At 49.1% G+C, this 19,304-nt stretch overlaps 1 protein-coding gene across 1 annotated transcript in view; it reads right to left on the bottom strand.

The window, feature by feature from the left end:
• The window catches only part of MCF2 (MCF.2 cell line derived transforming sequence), a 66,691-nt gene extending 47,387 nt beyond the window's left edge, over positions 1-19,304 (bottom strand). The window contains exons 1-4 of the mRNA XM_030497893.1: positions 19,049-19,304; positions 5,985-6,053; positions 5,346-5,460; positions 803-893 (exon numbers count right to left, since the gene is read on the bottom strand). Coding sequence (XP_030353753.1) covers positions 803-893; positions 5,346-5,460; positions 5,985-6,053; positions 19,049-19,181 — 408 coding nt within the window. The 5' untranslated portion in view covers positions 19,182-19,304. The remainder of the gene's footprint in view (positions 1-802; positions 894-5,345; positions 5,461-5,984; positions 6,054-19,048) is intronic.

Here is a 19,304-nt window from a genome sequence, read left to right as displayed (position 1 = left end):
TCTAACCAGAATGAGGTAAAAGCTTTCTTTCTCAGTATATACCATTTGCTCTATTCTCCATCAGATGGATCAATGTCTTTAACTGTTCAGTGATTAAAGGCAATAATAAGACACCCCGAATATTTTCACTGACTTACCCACATAAAATGTGCTAGCTGGAAAAGCATTTTTTAGCTCCTACCTACCCATGCACCCATAAACCTGACTTTCCCACACCTGCATGCACTGCTGTAACACCATGCTCTGATTTCACAGGACACAATGCACTGCTGAGCTGCAAAAAGCTCATTTTGAGGTAAGTGCAGCCAGGATATGTGCTAATGATGTGTAGCACCTCAACATATGTCATATTTAAAATACATGAATGCACATATAGACATTTAAAATAGATTTTGCCACCCATGCCCACATACAAATGCTTGTGAAGCCTGTTTTAAGAACCTAACACTGTCAGTCACCGACAATCGGGTAAAACATAGTCTCATTAATAACCAGTGTCTAGAAAGAACATACATTAAGCCACCATCAAAAGCACAGAACATGGCACAGAACACATTTGAACCCCTATGAAAAAGCACAAAACCAAGCAAATGAATCAGTTAATACTCAAAGAGCTCATTTACACACTCAAATGGGGCATAGAGCTGTGCCTGAATTAATTATACTGCCATAAAGCAAACTACTACCTAGAGAGAAAGCATGAGCATCACTAATCCTGTTTCCCAGTGTTTTCTTGAAAGTGATGCATAATGGGCATGATGACTTAGTGTATTAAAATAAATTAACATTAAAGAGGACTTACTGCTATTTTTTGGAGAGTCATTTTGACCGATGTCCATGTGTCCAATCTTCTATCCAGGATCAGGATAAATTTGGTGTCTGACTCATGTTGACTGTGAGATAAGAAAACACCAAGAACCACACAACATTTTGAGGGAACGTGACTCTGTTCCCCCCCCCCCAAAAAAAGCCCAAACCCCAGAACACAGAACATAAACCACAATGTGACATTTCCACAAGTGCCAGGAAAACATTTCCCTGAGCAGATGCCAACAAGAAACACCCCAAACCTTAGGATGAGCCCAGGGTTAAGCATCACCTTTGAATTTTGCAGGAGGTGGAGACAACGGATTGGTAGAGACACACACTGGTGAAGACAACAGCTTGGAACCCACATTGGTCTGGAGAAGACCTCTGAGGAGGTCCAAGCAGGCAGCCAAGATGCACATCCCTTTGTAGTCAGCTCTTCCTTCCCAGGGGACTTGCCACCTCCTTGCCCAGGTTACAGCAACCAAGCCATGACTTGCTTTGGCACAAGGCAACAGAGGTGACACCACACCAGGGAAGGGAGATGCCAGCCTGGCAATGGGAAGAGGGGGAACTGGGGCTGGAACAGGCTGTCAGGGCTTCCCCAGCACCTCCTGAGGCCCTGTTGGAGAGGTGGTGAGTGGTAGGAGGCACTTTCTAACACACTCTGCAGGCACAGGCTTCCTGGCATCCCTCTGACACCCAAATCCTTTAAGTAGCTTTAAAATCCCCATTCTTACCAGGCAAGGCAGCAGTACTGGGGATGCCTGGGCTGACAGTGAGCTCCTTACCCACGTGTAATTCAAACATTGCCTTCCTAGGCTAACCAGACACAGCTCAACCAGGCTGAAACCATGACAATACACACCCCAGGGCAGCCTGAATTACAAACTGGCATCACGTTTGCCATACACAGGTAAGGGTATGCTGGCTTGTAACCCAGTCCTCTGATGCGAGTGTATTTACAGGAGACTTAGGTAATATTTACAACATTCATTTAGTGGATGCTGAAACTGGATAACACATCCCATGCTACCCTATCCGGGCACCTCAGTGCTGCAGAGAGGCTCCCAGTACACGTGCTGGCTCCCAGAGCTGGGTCAGGTATCTGCACTGGGCACTGGCTTTGGTACTTCTCGTGTTTGGCAAGTGAAAACACATGGGGGATTACTCAGAGGTATCACACGGCAGGCAACACTCGGCAACTTCATTACATGAAGCCAGTGCAGGAGCTCTCGTTCGATGCACATCTCGCTGCTTTGGCACGTGATAGCCACACCTTTGGCAGATTTAAAAGGAATTAGAGGTTGTGCCAAGAGGAAAAGAAACAAAATTCCCTCTGGCTCATACTAACAATTGACTGAAGAGATATAGAGGCACCCAGCTCTGTCCTACATAGATCTTAAGGATCTCCAGCATCAAACCCAAAGTGCAAAGGTTTCGTGCGAATTCATACATTGCCATTGAGGCACAGTGAAAAAGAGCAGAGAAAATTAACAGTACATTTTACACATGGGTTGTACACAGAACTTCTGCATGTAATGAAGTGTGAGGTTACACACTGTGAGCTGGACCAGGCACAGCTTTTCAGCCAAAACCTTTTCCAGCTAAAATAGTTTTGGCAACATGAGACGATTCTGCAGGTTTCTGTCAGCTTTGTTCACTCCACTGCTAGATAAAGACCCAGGAGGGTGCAAGGGGGGAAAAGGATCCTTTTGTTTGAGGGAAAATAAAACCCTTCATTTTTTTCAGCACATCCTAAAGTTTTAAAAGGTCTCTGTTCTGGGAGAAACAATTCCCCAACTCCCCATGGTCTCCCAATCTAAAGAGGGGCTTTGGACAAGGGCCTGTAGAGACAAGACAAGGGGAATGGCTTTAACCTGCCAGAGGGGAGATTGAGATGAGCTCTGAGGCAGAAGCTCTTCCCTGTGAGGGTGCTGAGGCGCTGGCACAGGGTGCCCAGAGAAGCTGTGGCTGCCCCATCCCTGGCAGTGTTCAAGGCCAGGTTGGACACAGGGGCTTGGAGCAACCTGCTCTAGTGGAAGGTGTTCCTGCCCGGGGCAGGGGTTGGAACTGGATGAGCTTTAAGGGCCCTTCCAACCCAAACCAGTCTGGGATTCTGTGATTTCCCAACAGGCTGTCATTGAAAAACCAAACCCAAACCCATAGTGTTTACACCGCACTGCTGCCAGCATAATAAACCTGAAGAAAAAAGCCTAGAATCCAAGTAATTTAGCAAAGGCAGCCTGGCTGTAGTGCACTGTCAGTTCATAACTGAATGCCAAAGCATGCCATCTACTCAGGACAAGGTTACACTCAGAGAGCTGCCTCTAAGCACGCTCATTTACTTTTATCAGTTCCCTCACAGACACAGAGAAGAAAGTTCCAAAAGCCTTGAAACCTACTGTGGGAAACGTTGAATTTATTCTGGAGCAAGCCTGTCACTATTTGCAAGCCAGGCCTTGCAGTTTATCAGATTTCCAGTCCTACAATGTACCTTTTAGACTGACAATAAAAATAAATCAATGCTTTCTCACCAAGGCTGCAACGGCTGCTCATTTGCATCCAGCAGCAGAATGATGGAGACAGATAACAGAATCGAGGATTATTTCTCTCCGGGAGCTTCTTGTCACTTTTTTTTCCCTTCCCCTCAATTTTGTACGTGTTGCAGAACACACCAGACTAAAAATAAAGGCTTGGGATGCTTTGCAGGAGGACTTGAAATCAGATCCCGGAGGCTGCAGTTGTGAGGTTTATCAGAGGACTGAGAAACTCCTCATGGCTGGTGGGATCAGAGCATGACAGCAGGACCTGCTGCCTAATACTGAAACGCAGGGGTATTTATAGCCACCAGCACCCTTTGCTGTGTCACTACTCTGTGTTATCAGCCATGGGTCTGAATCACTTTGTACTTCCCTTCCTGATCTAAGTGAAACATGCAAAGCGTGTCTAAATACCAGAAAGTTGGAGAGTCAAACAAGATGGAATGGAATGGAATAGAATGGATCAGAATGGAACAGAATGGAACAGAACAGAATAGAATATGATCAAATAGAATAGAATAAAATGGAATAATTAGAAATAGAATAATTAGAAATTTCGTTATAAATTTCATTAGAAATTGGATTAGAAATTGAATTAGAAATGGGATTAGAATACACTATTTCAGTTGGAAGGGACCTACAATGACCATCTAGTCCAACTGCCTGACTTCTATAGGGCTGACCAAAAGTTCAAGCATTACTAAGGGCATTGGCCAAATGCCCCTTAAACACTAACAGGCTTGGGGCATCAACCACCTCTCTGTAATTCTCTGCCAATGTCTGACCACCCTCTCAGTAAAGAAATGCTTCCTAATGGCCAGTCTAAACCATTCCCACATGGACCCTCACTGGATCCCAGGGAGAACAGCATCTCCCTGGCCATGTCTCCTCCTCAGGAAGCTGCAGAGAGCCACAGGATCACTCCTCAGCCCCCTTTTCTCCAAACTGTATAAGCACAAAGCCCTCAGCCACTCCTCAGAGGACATGCCTTCCACATGTTTCTAAGATGGTCAGGTATCAGGCAGGCTGTTATGGTGGCGGAAGGAGCAGAGAAGCATGACTGAAGTGTTTCTACTATAAACACGCTGAACATGTTTGAATCACCAGCAAGCTCGCAGCTCTCATTAGCTGCTTGATTGAGTTGGACCTATTAGAGGGACAGCAAGACTGCTCATCATGCTAATGCCAGGGTGTTTCCAGTCACATGAAATAAGAAGCCCTGGAGAAAGCGGGCAGAGCTGGGAAGTGCAGATGCCCACAGGACTTCAGAGTCCATCCAAAAAGAGGCCAAAGGAACCAAAAGCTCTTTTTCTTTCCTGTACATCTTCCAAGGCAGCCGCTGATGGAAATCTCCCATCGAGCTGCTGTCAACCTGCTCTCCCTCCAGGAAGAAATTCGCCAAAACAGGCATTATTCAAGGAAATTAAGCATTCCAGGTAACTGAGTCACAAGGCTCAGTAACAAGGAATAGGAGGGCCATTAATCTAAGTATATAGCCCTGTATGTGGCACAGGCTGCTTAACCCCGAGACATGAGAGCTGCGGCATGCTGCTGGGCCAGAGCGTGGAATGGGGACCCCACACGCTCTGCTCCTGTAATTAGTCCCTTCCTTGGGTACCTTCTGCTTTTTCCACAGTAATGACTCTCTATTTGTACATGTCAAGTATTACTCTGCAGCGGCATGGCATATTTAAGCGGTGACACATGTCCAGGCTTAAGGAAAGCTTGCTGTTAATTAGAAAGTTAATAAACTCAATTTATGATACATGCAGGCTGACAAGTCAGAGGGATGATGGCCACTTTTTACCCTGCAGTGACCGGCACATTAAATACTACGCCTGGACACCGTAAGGGCTTGCGTCGTTCCATCTTTTCCCTCTTACTTGCTCTGAGAGCTGAAGATAACTGAAGTTTGTCTCCTTACCCTTAAGATCCCCTGCCCGACCCAAGCAGGTCTTGCCCATCACAGGCAAGAGCTAGAAGGGAGCCACATACCTGGGGACTGATGTTAGGTATGTCAGGACTTTAGATACGATCTCCTCCGGCACCTCATTGAAGCGAGCGTTGTCAGGGAGGGTGATAATCCAAGCCTTGTCCTTCCCTCGGCCACCTGGAATAAGGACAAGGATGCTTCCCTGGGTTGCTTTTGAGGAGGGCCAGCAGCAAAGCCCAGGAACACAGGTTAGGTCAGAAAACACACTGACATCGTTATAGAATCCTGCCTCTGATTTCAAGCACAACACACATGCAGAGGTGGTAGAAAGAAACCTATTAGGTACCAGATGTTGCCTTCATTTACTGAGTGTACTTTACATGGGACAGCAAAAGAAGTCAGAAATACAAGAACAAACCAGCACGTTGTCTGGAACCTACAGAAATCCATGTCAAAGCAAAACCCTTCTTAATGTGTTGAGTGTTTGAAGGTAAGAATATTTCACATGGCTTGAGACAGAAACCTAATATGCTCTTTCAAACGGCCTCAATGTTTTATTAACAACATTTCTAATGGCACTGGAGGCTACCTGATGGATAACATCACGTGCAGAGTATCGTTTTGCCAAATAGCATGGAAGTTTGACTGGGGTATTTAATTACCACAGAGAGAGAGAACCTGGAGAAGTTCACTGTACTCACCAGACAGAAAAGCAAACTCCTTCATTAAATCATCACTGATGTCCTTTGCACAGATGGGTATTGTGGTTTCTGGTGGGAAAAAAGCAAAAGCAGCAGTCAAAAATGAAGTAAAAATCCAAATGTTTATCAATGTGTTCACCCAAAGGTGGGACTTGAACCCAATGCAGCTTCCCTAAATTATACGTGAAATCTTATAACAAAGGACACAGGGATCTCCTAGAAACCAGTGGTTCTAATGATCCAACAGGGTAAATACCATAAATCAGCAGTAAATGTATTCTAGCAAATGTATTAAGGGAGTTTGGGTGCTCAACAGAGTATATCCAGTGTTAATTGTTATATTTTGGAGTTACTAACTTTATTCCCCTATCCTGCACACTCCCCCAGTGCTCCCTAACCTTGGCAGTACAACGGGCTGAGGTTTCTGCTGGCATCAGCAGCGTCCAAGGCTGCCACGCTGGGAACAAAGTTGGGTTTTCACACTGTTATAGCCTTTAATTTTGAGCAAATGAGCTTCTGAAATCATGGTTCCATCTGCACTGGAAAGGCTGTTGTTCTGGCTTTGGGTTAGTAGATTTCTTTTTAATTAAATAATGGGAGAGGCTGGTTTCATGCCACATTTAGCACGCTGACCATTTCAGCGGCAATGAATGGTTACACATGATTTTACCTGTCCCTGGGAGAAGGAAACACAAACCAGACTGACTGAACACAAGGGGAGCTTAAAGCTGGTCCACATTTTTCTGGATTATCTATGAATGGAATGATAGCTTAAAATTAAACAACCTTGTTCCTGCAAATAAATGTTTCCAAGCACATCTATACAGATTAAAGTCCTTGTGCTCTCTGATAATCACATTTTAAACACTGATTATTGCACAGAGCCGGTCCTAGGGAGTAATCTTCTGGCTGTTCCAAATGACACGGGCTACATATTTCAGCACACTCCAGCGTAATCAATATTTATTCTATTTCACTGTTTCCAAAGGCTTTCTGCTTACTCCAGCTTTATCTAAGGATTTTTCAGGCCCTCGGTGGGCTGTATGGAGCAGCAGCACCCAGAGGTGCACGAGGCAATGGGAACCCTGCTCCCGCATCCCCACTGGCTATGGGCTCCTCTCTGCTCTTCCATGCACACAGCTTTCCCTCTTATAGATAAAAATGTGATTTCTGTTTGTAAAGGATCAAGCCTCAGTCCCATTGGCACCGACAGAAGCATTCTACATTTTAACAGGCCACAGAATGGGTCTTGCTAAGAAAGAAGTTTGTCTTGCAAAGCTATTTCAAGTATTTCTCATTCAACTGCTTCACCTAACCCCAGGACAAGCTGCAGCAATAGATTTCTTCTCTACCAGTAGACTTTTTTTCTCCACGTCAATAGTTTCACACTGATAAAATTCATATTTAATAACTTCAGGCGTTCCAACACATGAAGCAGATGATGATATTAAACACGCTGGGCTTTGAAAATACAAGACCAAAGCTTGTGCACACGTATTTGCCTCAGAACAGCATGGGGCTGTTCAGCAACCTGTCTGCTTTTGTAGTTGAGGTGAAGCCAGCTCACCTTCCCTACCCCTGGCTTGGCCATGCACCATAACACCCGCCTGCGACCCAGGTACTCATTGGTGACAGCAAACACAGCTACAGGTGTACAAGTAAATGAAGCTTTTGTTTCTGGTTCTGCAGTGATATGGGAGGGATGTGCTGGTTTATTGAGTGCTGTCAAGGAAACAGGCTGGGGAAAGCATTAAAACAAGCTGGAGACAAGTATGGTTGGGAAAAAAAGCACTTTTCCACAGGTATTTTCAAACCTTGCTTAATAGAAAAGAAATATAACCTCAAACATGCATGTTTTAACCCAGAGTGCAGTGCTTATTCTCTCACATCTCTCTTACCTACAATTTATCATAGAATCCCAGACTGGTTTGGGATGAAGGCTCCTTAAAGCTCATCCAGCTCCAACCCCCTGCCACGGGCAGGGACACCTTCCACTAGAGCAGGTTGCTCCAAGCCCCTGTGTCCCACCTGGCCTTGAACACTGCCAGGGATGGGGCAGCCACAGCTTCTCTGGGAAAAGTCTGTGCCAGCGCCTCAGCACCCTCACAGGGAAGAGCTTCTGCCTAATGTCTCATCTCAGTCTCCCCTCTGGCAGGTTAAAGCCATTCCCCTTGGCCTGTCCCTACAGGCCCTTGTCCAAAGCCCCTCTCCAGGTTTCCTGGAGCCCCTTTAGGCACTGGAGCTGCTCTAAGGGCTCCCCTTGAGGAGCCTTCTCTTCTCCAGGCTGCCCCAGCCCAGCTCTCTCAGCCTGGCTCCAGAGCAGAGCTGCTCCAGCCCTCGCAGCAGCTCCGTGGCCTCCAATGATCATTTCCCAGTGATCATCACGGACAGTGCAGAAACCACCCCATGTTTTCACTCTGCTGTGCCAGGGGGGCTGCAGCAGTCCCTGCTGTGCCATCCCCTGTGCAAACATGGGTGCCCATGCCTCTGTCCCGCACACGCTGCCACATGTACCACCATGGCCACACTGGCAAATGGAACTGGCATTTTGGGGTTTGAGGTGCAAAACATCATAGGATGGGATTTCCCACCACGCTCAGGAGTCCTGCTTTCCAGCAAGGACCTTACTTCCCAACATTAATTCCAAGTTTCACCCTTGACTTTGGCACAGAAGTGGAGACCCAGATTCCTACAGCACCCTTATGACTTTGAGTTTCCTGCTTCCCAAGGGATGACATTTCCGGAAAAGGGCACTCAGCCCCTTCAGAAAACCAGGCCCTTCTGAGTCAGCCCCAACTTGAGCACCCAAAATAACTCATTTGAGGAAAAACTAGGTGGGAGCACTTTACTTCAGGCAGTGAAGGCTCAGGGAGCATTTCCCTTACAAACCCTCCCCATCTCCTGTTGGGTAGGAGAATCCAACAAGCAACAGAGGAGCAGGATAACTGCCCTTTGGTAAGGCCAAGGCACAACAACAGGCTGATTGTGGTCCCATTAGAGCTGCTCCTTGGCCATTGAACCCAACGTCCTGGGCAAACGTTAGGGAAAATCAAGTGCTGGCATCAGATTCACAAGCGTGTTGCTGTGCCTGAGGCGCATCGGTGGGATGCTGCTATAAATCCTTTACAGAAGCATGACCCTTGTCCTCAAATATGAATCTCTGGAAAAAAGAGCAGTGAAAGGCAGTAGGGCACCGAAGATATCCGCCTCTCAAACAAGGCTTCACTTGATGTGCATTAGCAAACTGGGGGTTCTTATTTGAAGGACACTCTTGGGACAGTACAGAAAAGACCCCAGGGTACTGCCTGCACTGGCTATGAACCACATAGCCTGCATCTCACATGGCACAAGGCAGAGGAAGTCCAGGTTTCATGCAGGTCCACTTGTTCCTCTTAAAAAGAGGCTTTGTGATCATCGGCTACTATAGAATAGACCTGTGCTGTTACAAAATCGAGCCTGAACCCCTCATGTTACAGCATACCAGAGCCCTTTACAAACTGCACCACTATCCCCGCACAGTTGGTATGATCTCAGGCTTTAGGGTCTTACTAAAAACAAGCAGCATCTCAATGATAAACTGTCATAACAGTGTAGTAACATCTTTTATATAGGCTCTAACCTGGGTATTTATAAAATGCTACTGCAATTATTACATTCAGAGACTCCTCTATGGAGGAGGTCGTTGCCATGACACAGAGTTTTGGAGGATGCGTGAAGCCAAGCAGGGAAAAGACAAAGGGGAATTACAAAGCTCTGTACCCCATCAAGAAAAACTAATGTGGCTCAGCAGGGAACCTGCTGACCCAGTCCTGTCCCCATCATTTGGCTTACACAGTGCACAATATTTTGCTGGGTCCTCTCCATAGGACCACATCTTGAGGCTGTTGCACAGATTGCAGCTGTGAGAATGATGCTCATTGTCAGCGATCCTCCCTTTCAAGGGGATTCAAGCACAGAGGGACTTCTACAAAGGGTGGAGAGGGGACAGCTACAGTTTGAGTCCAAATCCCTCTTATAAACCTCAAATAAACAGTGAAGATCTTTGCTCTTTGGTGACTATTGTTTTCTTTCCCTTTCCAAACTTTGCAGCCCCGCAGCATCTGCAGACAGCAGCTGTGTCACACATCTGCCAAGCCGATGGAAAAGCGCCTTTTGCTTCACGACACTGCCCAAATATTGTTTGCAGCTACAAAATGCATTTGGAGATGCCTTTGTTGTGAATGAAGAATAGCAGCTCTTCAGAGGAGAGTTGCTGCCGTAGTCTAGGAAACAAAACTGAAGTAAATCAAATGAAAAGGGTAAAGGATCACGTTGAGCTTCTCTGTGATCTGCTTGTTCTCGGCTGCTTGTCCATTCACACATCTGCACCCAGCGAAGCAGCATTTATTTGGTGTCAAGGGAGCCTGCAAAGCAGCACAGTTATAACCTATTTCCACTTCCCTCGGTGACTTTCTGGGCTAACCATCAGCCAATGGTTGCCTTGGGTTGTCCTCCTGTTCCTTTGAGGCTAGTGATGCCTATAACAGGGACCTACACAAACCAACAGCATTTACAGGAAGGTCTGGTGCTCGGCGGGCCCCTGAGTGAGGCCAGCATCAGTGTGAGCCTCCCAGAACAGCCCATGGAACACAAGCAAGGCTGGGTGTGAGGATGAAGCCATCCCCACCTCATCTACTTTATGCAGGAGTGAGAAAGGAAATCCCTTGGAGCAGAACGCCCCAGCCATGAACCCAGTGCAATGCAGAGAGCAGCCCTTTCAGCTCCTCCTGCTGAGGCTGCTCCACTTTGCAAAATTAAACATTTATTGGGCAAAGAATAGAAACACGGCGTTGTCTGAGGAAGAAGACCAATGCACCACCCTGCAGTCTGTCCCCCTAACTCAGTCTGCATTGCTATGCCCACACAAAACACTCCAACAGAGATACCCTGCAGCCCATCGCTCCGTTTGGATAAGGGGAACAATTTCACTTGAAATTTAATTATCTGCAAAAGCCAAACAGCTCCTCCAGGAAGAATCATGGAAATCCATCCTACAGCAGCAGTTGGGGCCCAGCACGCTGCAGGAAACCCGAGTCTCCATTGCCCTGGTGCGTGTCTGTGCTGGTTTGGCTGGGATATAGTTAATTTTCTGCACAGGAGCTGGCGTGGGGCTGTGGTTTGGATTTGTGCTGGAAACAGAGTTGATAAGCAGAGATGTTTGCCCTATTGCTGAGCAGTGTCAAGGCCTTTTCTGCTCCTCACCCCACCAGTGAGGAAGCTGAGGATGCACAAGGAGTTAGGGGGGGACACAGCCGGGACAGCTGACCCCAACTGACCCAAGGGATATCCCATACCATAGGGCATTATGCTTAGCATGGAAAGCTGGGGAAGAAGAAGAAAAGGGGGACATTCAGTGTGATGGTGTTTGTCTTCCCAAGTCACTGTTATGCGTTATGCTTTGGCTGAGCACCTGCCTGCCCATGGGAGGTGGTGAATGAATTCTTTGCTTTGCTTTGCTTGCATGCATCGCTTCTGCTCTACCTATTAAACTGTCTTTATGCAACCCACGAGTTTTCTCACTCTCACTCTTCCAATTCTCTCCCCACCTCACAAGGAGGGCAGAAAGCAAGTGGCTCTGTGGGGCTCAGTTAACCTCTGCTGGAGTTAAATCACAACCACATCCTAGGATGAATGGTTGAGCCTCACCCTGCTTTCTCACTTGAACAATTCCCAAAGACTTTGGATTCAACCCAACCCACAAGAAGAAACATCCCCATCCCCCTATCAGCACACCATGTCCTGCAGGCGAGACAGAGGGAGTGAATAGAGCAAAAACACTGGGTTACACTGTCTGCAAACTGCCCTGCTGTAACCAGCAGGCTTGCAGGAGGTCTACATAAAGGCTGACCAAGTGCCTGTCCCTTGAGAAGGAGCAGGACAGAGCATTGCAGAGTGCAGTGTTCAACCCATATCTTCCACGGATCACACCTCACCTATGCAGTCTCCAAGCAGTGGCTTCCCTGAGGAGTTCATACTTGGAGAAGGATCCTCATTTCCACATCACCGCATCCACCCTCCCACATCTCCATCCTGCTCCGTACCTGCCCAGGGATAGGACAGGACGCTGTGTACAGGCAGAGTAGCATTTACACACTGTTTGTGAGAACCGGAGCCAGGAAGGACCAAATCCTTAACAACAGAAATAACATTTTTATCTATAAGAGGAAAAAATGTGTGCATGGAAGAGCAGAGAGAGCCCGTGGCCAGGCAGCGTGATGCTGGTGGAGATCCCGTGCTGAACTGCACGTTCATTAGAAGCAGAGAATAGGACATTGTGCTCCACAACAAGGCCTGCTGTATTCACCCAAAGCTTATCCACAGGACCTGGTCTGAGCAGTGAACTGACAGCCAAGTCCTGAGGCTGCTTCCTGGCTTTGACACTAAACTCTTTGGTAGCCGGGAGCAAATTGTGTCTCCCGCAGCTTCAGTGCCTCATTGTGAACGGGAACAGACACACGTGCCAACAGGATACAGCGCTACCAAAGGGCAATGAGCATGTGTGACAACAAGAGCAGAAACAACCCCAGCAGCCCCCATCCATCAGGCTGATGTGGTGTTGATGTGCTGTGCAAGAGCTGGCATCAAAAGGAGGGTGTTAAAACCCCTGCTGAACCAACCATTGGATGGTGTAGGACCAACCTGGACAGCTGGGAAAGGAAAGGTCTCCACAACCCACAGGACTGGTTTCCAGATGCACTAAAGAGCTGAAGGTCTTGGGATCGGCACTGAAATCCACCAGTACTTATAGGGTTTGTCCACTTGGCTCACAGGGACCCAAGGTCCCACACCAAGGACTTCTAACGATTCATGGGGCAGAAAAGCAGAGGGGCCCAACAGTAAGAGGCATTTCTACATAGTTCCACCACAGTCATCCAGGGCTGCAGAGCACGTAAGAGCCTTACACTGCAATTGCACCTTTATAGCTGAGGTAACAGCCTGGCCACAGATACAGACCTGTGGGGACCTTTTCCCCATGTGAGGAATGTCCTGCAGTAAAGCACACCCTGCATCCATCAAATTCCTTTCTCTCCACAAAAGATGCTGAAAAAATTAGAGACTTGGTTGTGCAAAGTGTAAAACCTGGTGAGGTCCTCTTCTGCATTTGCAGTTGATCCCAGGTCCATTGCAGAAGCTATCTGTGTAATTCTCAGTCATCTCTAACAGCAGCTCTGAGCTGAACACACCTTCATATGCACCAAAACCACCTTCAGCTGCTCACACATCCTGCCCTGACACACAGACACTCACTGCGGGTACCTATTGCAAAGGCACTGCTGCTGTCCACAGAACAAACTCACCTTTAGCCATCTCAGTGCAAGAACAACAACTTTGCTGCTGCCCTAACCTGGCACACTGCAGAGTGTGTAATTCCAGGTGGGGCAGCCATTCCCCATGCCAAGCAAGCAACACAAAAGACCCATTAAAATATTTATGGCAGAAAGCTTCAATACCCTCGACTGCTGCAACCCCTTTGTGTTTCCTGCCCATGGGGACAGCTCGTACCTTGCTGTTACCAGAGGCTGCATGGGAGCATCCGCATCCCCCGAACCCTGGGCACCAGCCTCATAACTACAGGCAGTCGAAACCAGGTTTTCATTTGGAGGAAAGATTGGCAATTAGATGAGGTTTATAATGCCCGTTTTTTCCGGAAGACATGATGTATTTATTGATCCTGAGGACGATCATGGGGCTCCTCAGCTGGTTCTGTCAATAGCCTGATGGCAAACCTCCACCTGCCACATGCAAACCTCTCAGTACATCCTCAACAGCAGCGCTTGCAAACCCCACTTGTGCAAGGTGGCTGAGCTGCCACCTCCTTAGAAGAGCATCAGCACAATATGGGGGACAAGAGATGGCAGAGCTGAACCCCATCCCTGGCAGCATTCAAGGCCAGGCTGGACACAGGGGCTTGGAGCAACCTGCTCTAGTGGAAGGTGTCCCTGCCTGTGGCAGGGGTTGGAGCTGGATGAGCTTTAAGGTCCCTTCAACACAAACCAGTCTGGGATTCTATGAAATTACAGTTCAGCAAAGAAAAGGGTGTTTTCATCAGAGACCAAAAGGGCAGCAGCCACCACACCACTGTTTCAAAGGGACCCAGCCCCTGCAGAGCCATGCCCTGTGCAGGACCGGCACTGGCACCCTGGTACAGCCACCACTCTCCACAGCCACATGGGCACAAACACAGACCCCTCTTCCCTGAATCATTGCCACAACTGTCCATGTGTGAGCACGCCACAACGAAAACCATGATGTAAACTTCACCAGGAGCATCACCTCATGTCACAGATGGGAAATCAAAGCAGTTACGTCAGGCAGAAACAGATCAAAACCACACGGAGATTGAAAAAGGCTGTGGAAAGCCCCAGGAGGGTTAATCCAGCACTAGGTGTGACAGGTTGGTCACCACGCCACGTTCAGAGGCTCCTTAAATTACCCTTTGTCAGCCTAGGGAGGATATTTTAAGGAAAGGCTCACTCTTTGCAAGCTCTTCCTTTTATCTCTCCCCAAGCACCTACTCCGGCACAGCGTAGGAGGCAGGATACGGCACCAGATGGTCCTCTCTTCTGACCTAGTGGCTGTGCTTCTCCACCGAGGCCTTCTGGGGCTTGTCTGCAGTGGATGCTTCAGCACAGACACATCTCCATCCCCCAAAGCTGGGAGTGTGCTCAGCTAAGAAACCATGCAGCCAAAAAACCCTGAAATGAAGCTTCTGAAGGACTAGAATGACCTTTTCAAAAGGCTTAGATTTATATACACTGAGGAGAAGAGTACAAATGGAAAGGAAAATGATGTGAAAGAAAAAATAAAGATAAGAAATAGGCAGGAAACGTTAACTCAGTGCAGACCAGGCTTGTGGACCATCACACAGGCAGCTGAATCATCACCTTACAATAGGAGCTGAGCGGCTGTTGAAGAGGGATTGGATAGCACCGCATCCAGGCATGCACAGAGTGAACCTGGATCACAAGTGACCCTGGATCAGGCCCTGGGGTAGGATCCTCCACTCCTGGGCATCCCTCCAGCAACCATCCATCAGGAATCACCGGCTGAGGAGAGCAGGAGCACCCAGAGCACTGGCTTGGCACATCTGTGGTACCTCACTAACACACCAAACCAGCACGACCTCCTTCTGCTCACCACGGGGCAGTGGGGCAGCCAGCTCAGGATCCCACCTTCATGGGAATACCATTATCCAGGTCCATTTTGGGAGCTGGAGTTAGCACAGAAGTGTCCTCAGGAGCCAGGGCTGCCAGCGAGGAGGAGGATGCTCAAGGGAGGTTAAAAGGTCCAGCCTGTCCCCGTGTGATGGAGACCACTGAGGTTTCTTTGGGGGGTGGAATCTCTTCCAATTTAGATTTGACAGCTGACAAACTGTGGAAGCTTCACTCAGAAAAGGCAAAGCAAAAATCAACTACATGGCAACAAGGCTTGTGTGTTACGGATAATCCACTAACGCACGGGAACAAGATACAGGATGCTCCAGTGTTTCCATGTCCAGTCAGATAAACTATCTTCTCACATCACCCCAAAACTAAGTGAAAAGTAGGAAAGATAAAAGCCACTATACATGAATTTACATCTACTGCAAGAAACGTAATAAAAGTTTCTCAACACCCACCCGTGTGGATTCAAACGCAGTGTGGGAGTTGAGAAAATCTAGTTTCTTGTGTTCCTGCTACTTAGGAGCTTCAATGTCCTTTTAGTTGTCTCCTAGTCCCAATTTCAGTCATTATGAGAGGCTCAGGTGCACACCAGCACCAGGGCACGTTTGCCATCTGGGCACATTTAGCATCTGCCACCAGAACATACCTTCTGGCCAACATCAGCAGCCTCCAAACCGGAGCCCATCCAGAACTAAAGCCTTCTGAAGCCAAATAAAACCATCACTAAAAATATACACACCTTAATGACTTTCCCATCATCATTCAATCCCATGCAAGTGGTGTTTTTTCCAAGCCAAATTCCAGCTTTGGGCACAAAGGGACAGCAGTGAATCCTTGGGCCCCATCACCTGCCTGGGAACATGGAATTGAATTCACTGAAGTCAGTGGAACAATTTATTTGCTTTTATAGCCCCCAGAGCCAGGAAACTAAATGGTGCAGCCAGGTTCCCACAATGGCATCACCTGGAAAGTCGGCTGCAAAGCGTTCAAGGCCAGGTTGGACACAGGGGCTTGGAGCAACCTGCTCTAGTGGAAGGTGTCCCTGCCCGTGGCAGGGGGTTGGAACTGGATGAGCTTCGAGGTCCCTTCCAACACAAACCATTCCATGGAGATAGAGATGCTCAATTCTGGCATTCTCCTGTTGACAAAAACACATCTCCAAACCCAGCCAAGCACTTTCCTGTGGCAGGAGGAGGTCAGTGGCATGGAAAGGGACACTGGTGCTCACTGTCTGTCTCACACCACGCAGCCCTCAGACAGACAGACACCATGGAGCAGCAGATGGATCCCTGCAGCCTGCAGGCAGCTCAGCCAGCATGGGTTCCCATAGGGAACAGCTCTGCCCCAGGAGCTCCTGACTCAGCCCTGCTGTCAAACCAAGTCTAGCATCACCCAGAAGGAAAAGGGATTCAACGAACAAGGCAGCATCACCCAGCCCATTCCACCACAGCTCCTCACACTCCTGGCCCTCTGCACCCAGTCTTGCATTGGCCTTCAGTTTTATTGCATGGGGGATGCTGGCAGATGAGAGCGTTGAGGCTTTGGCACAGAGCAAGACGGGCAGTGTGGGACCTGAGCTGCGCTCACCACACGTACCAAAACAACCACCATCACACCAACATGTGTCAGTCAGCACAGAGTTGCCTGTTTGAAGCTCCAGGATGTCCTTTGCCCCCCAAACCTGACTTGAACAAAAGGCTCTTACCACAAGCACAACCAGTGATATCGAGCTCTGACCTCCCCATCTCCAAGCACACAGAGGAAGCTCCACATCTCCAAGCATCCTCCACTTTGGTGGCAAAGACAGCGCTTTGTAAGAGTCCTTCTTTCCCCCCCACCACCACCATATTTCCACTTCAACAACACTTCAGTTGCTTCCCTCCCACTCAGCCCTGCTGTCACTTCACTTTTGTCCTCCTAAATGAATGATAAACCATTAAACTGTGGTTGTAGCAAACGGGATGTAGGGAAAGGAAGCACATCCCACGTACTACTGACTGCTCCCAGACTACTACTGCTCTGTGGTCCACCCAGCAGGGTCTGCGCTGATGGCAGCACAGAGCTTCCACAGGGAGGGAGCCCAAGCCGTTTCAGAGATGAGAATGGCTGTAAAAGGCTTGGGATTTATACAGGCTTATCCCAGGTACAGGGGAAACACCACCTTCTACTAGAAACAACCAAGTTTCCTGCACCAGTGTATGAAGGGGAATGGTTAAAACATGGTCTCAGATCAGGCTGAATGCTCAGAAATCAGCAACGATGGGAAAAAGAAAACCTTCTGATTTACTTTTAATCTCACGATTTAGGGAACATTACTCAACTTTATATCTTTTTCAATATCTCATCTGAAGAAGCTATGTAGATGCCAAACCACATGTCCATATCCTGCAGCTATAACCACACAAACATGCCTTTGTGGAGATATCTTGATTCCATACGAGCATCATACAAAGGTCGTCTGCCAAGAGCTGGTCAGAAGACAGGGCTCATGCTCAGGGAAACCCTCTGCCCGCTCTCACCCGGTTTCCATCACGTTGCTCATAGAAGATGCTGTTCACCATCTGCATCCCCGTGTCACCCCACTCCTGTTCCAGCATGTGGGTGTTTCATTGCTAATACCAGTGCGAGGAGGATCAGACTGTTTTAATCACATCCGTTCCAGCAGCACCCTGTGCTGACTGACCCCACCACCCCCCCTCTGTTTCCCTACCCCCTATAGAGGGTGCAGGCAAAGGAGCAGGTCAGCATGGGTCCAACAGGCAGGACCACAGCAGTGGAAGGTGCTGTCGTGGGCATCATCCCACAGGACATTATAGCACAAGCAGTCATGAGAAGCAGGTGACACATTGGTAAAGTCCTCACCTATGACTTATACCCCCAAAACATTCCTCCCGCACCCCAAACTGTGCTCTGCAAAGAGGTCAAGGAAACGGGAATGAGACTGGGAGCTTTTCGGGGGTCAGTGTGTCTTTGGTGTGCCTGGCAGGGCTCCAGGCTGTGGAGAAGTGAGGAATGATGAGTGCCTTCACCTCCTGACAACGTACACATCCCACAGCAAGGCTGGAGCCCCCCAGGATGCCACCACCATTCCTGGATTATGAAAGACCATTGCAAGAAAAGCCCCTGTTCTCCCCACAAGGGAACAATATAACAAAGTCAGGGCTCCACAGTTCAGGAGCAGATCGTTGTCCACCCAAGGAGGCAGCAGAGCAGCTTACAGCCTGGGATAAGGAATCATATTGCGTTTGCTTCTCACATGGAGGGTCTACAGCCATACAGCACAGCAACATCATCACCAATCAGTGCATTCCCCAACACAGCCTGAGACTGAGCGAGGTTTAAAGCCCAAGGGATGAGGGAGAGGAAAGAGGAGTCTGACAGAGACACTTCACACACATCTACTGCTTTTCCATTTCAGAAACTGGGAAAGGCACATCACAGTCCTCAGGCTAAGATGCAACTTCCCAGGAGAAGCTTTCTTTAGGTCTGCCCATGGGGAACCTGAGAAGGGACTAACACCGGCAAATACCCTTCTGCTCACCGAAAACAATCCCTCTTCTCCCAATGGCATTTTGAGCCGCGCATTCCAGTACAAGGACATACCAGCAGCACAATGCGAACAGCTTCTCCTTACAAACCCGTCCTACACGTACCACGCAGGACATCACAAGAAGTATCACCCGAAGTCCTCAACCCGAGGCTCCCGGCGGCCGGACCCGGGTACCAACGAGCCCGCCCGCCCCGTCCAGGATGCCGGCGCTCCTCCGCGGAGCCGGGAGCCGCGTCCCGCCCGGAGCAGAGAGATGTCCGGGGAAGCCCTCCGCTCCCCGGGTTACCTGTGCCACCCGCACCGGGACTCACCGGCGGCGGCGGCCTCCAGCAGCGCGGCGGCCCGCAGCAGGCAGTAGTAGCGCTCCATCTCCCCCGCCGACGTGCCCCCCGGCGGCGGGCGGGCCGGGGCCGGGGCCGGGGCCGGGGCCGCGGCCAGGGCCATGCCCCGCGGCAGCGCTCCGCCGCCCGCAGCGCTCCGCCGCCGCCCCGGGCCCGCGCGGCCGCCGAGGCGGGGCCGGGGGAAGCGGGCGGCCCCGACACGGCCCCGACAGCGGCTCTGCCCGCC

Source organism: Strigops habroptila, chromosome 9 (genome assembly GCF_004027225.2).
Source record: "Strigops habroptila isolate Jane chromosome 9, bStrHab1.2.pri, whole genome shotgun sequence".
NCBI lineage: Eukaryota > Metazoa > Chordata > Aves > Psittaciformes > Psittacidae > Strigops > Strigops habroptila.
This window is presented reverse-complemented; position numbering and strand designations above follow the sequence as displayed.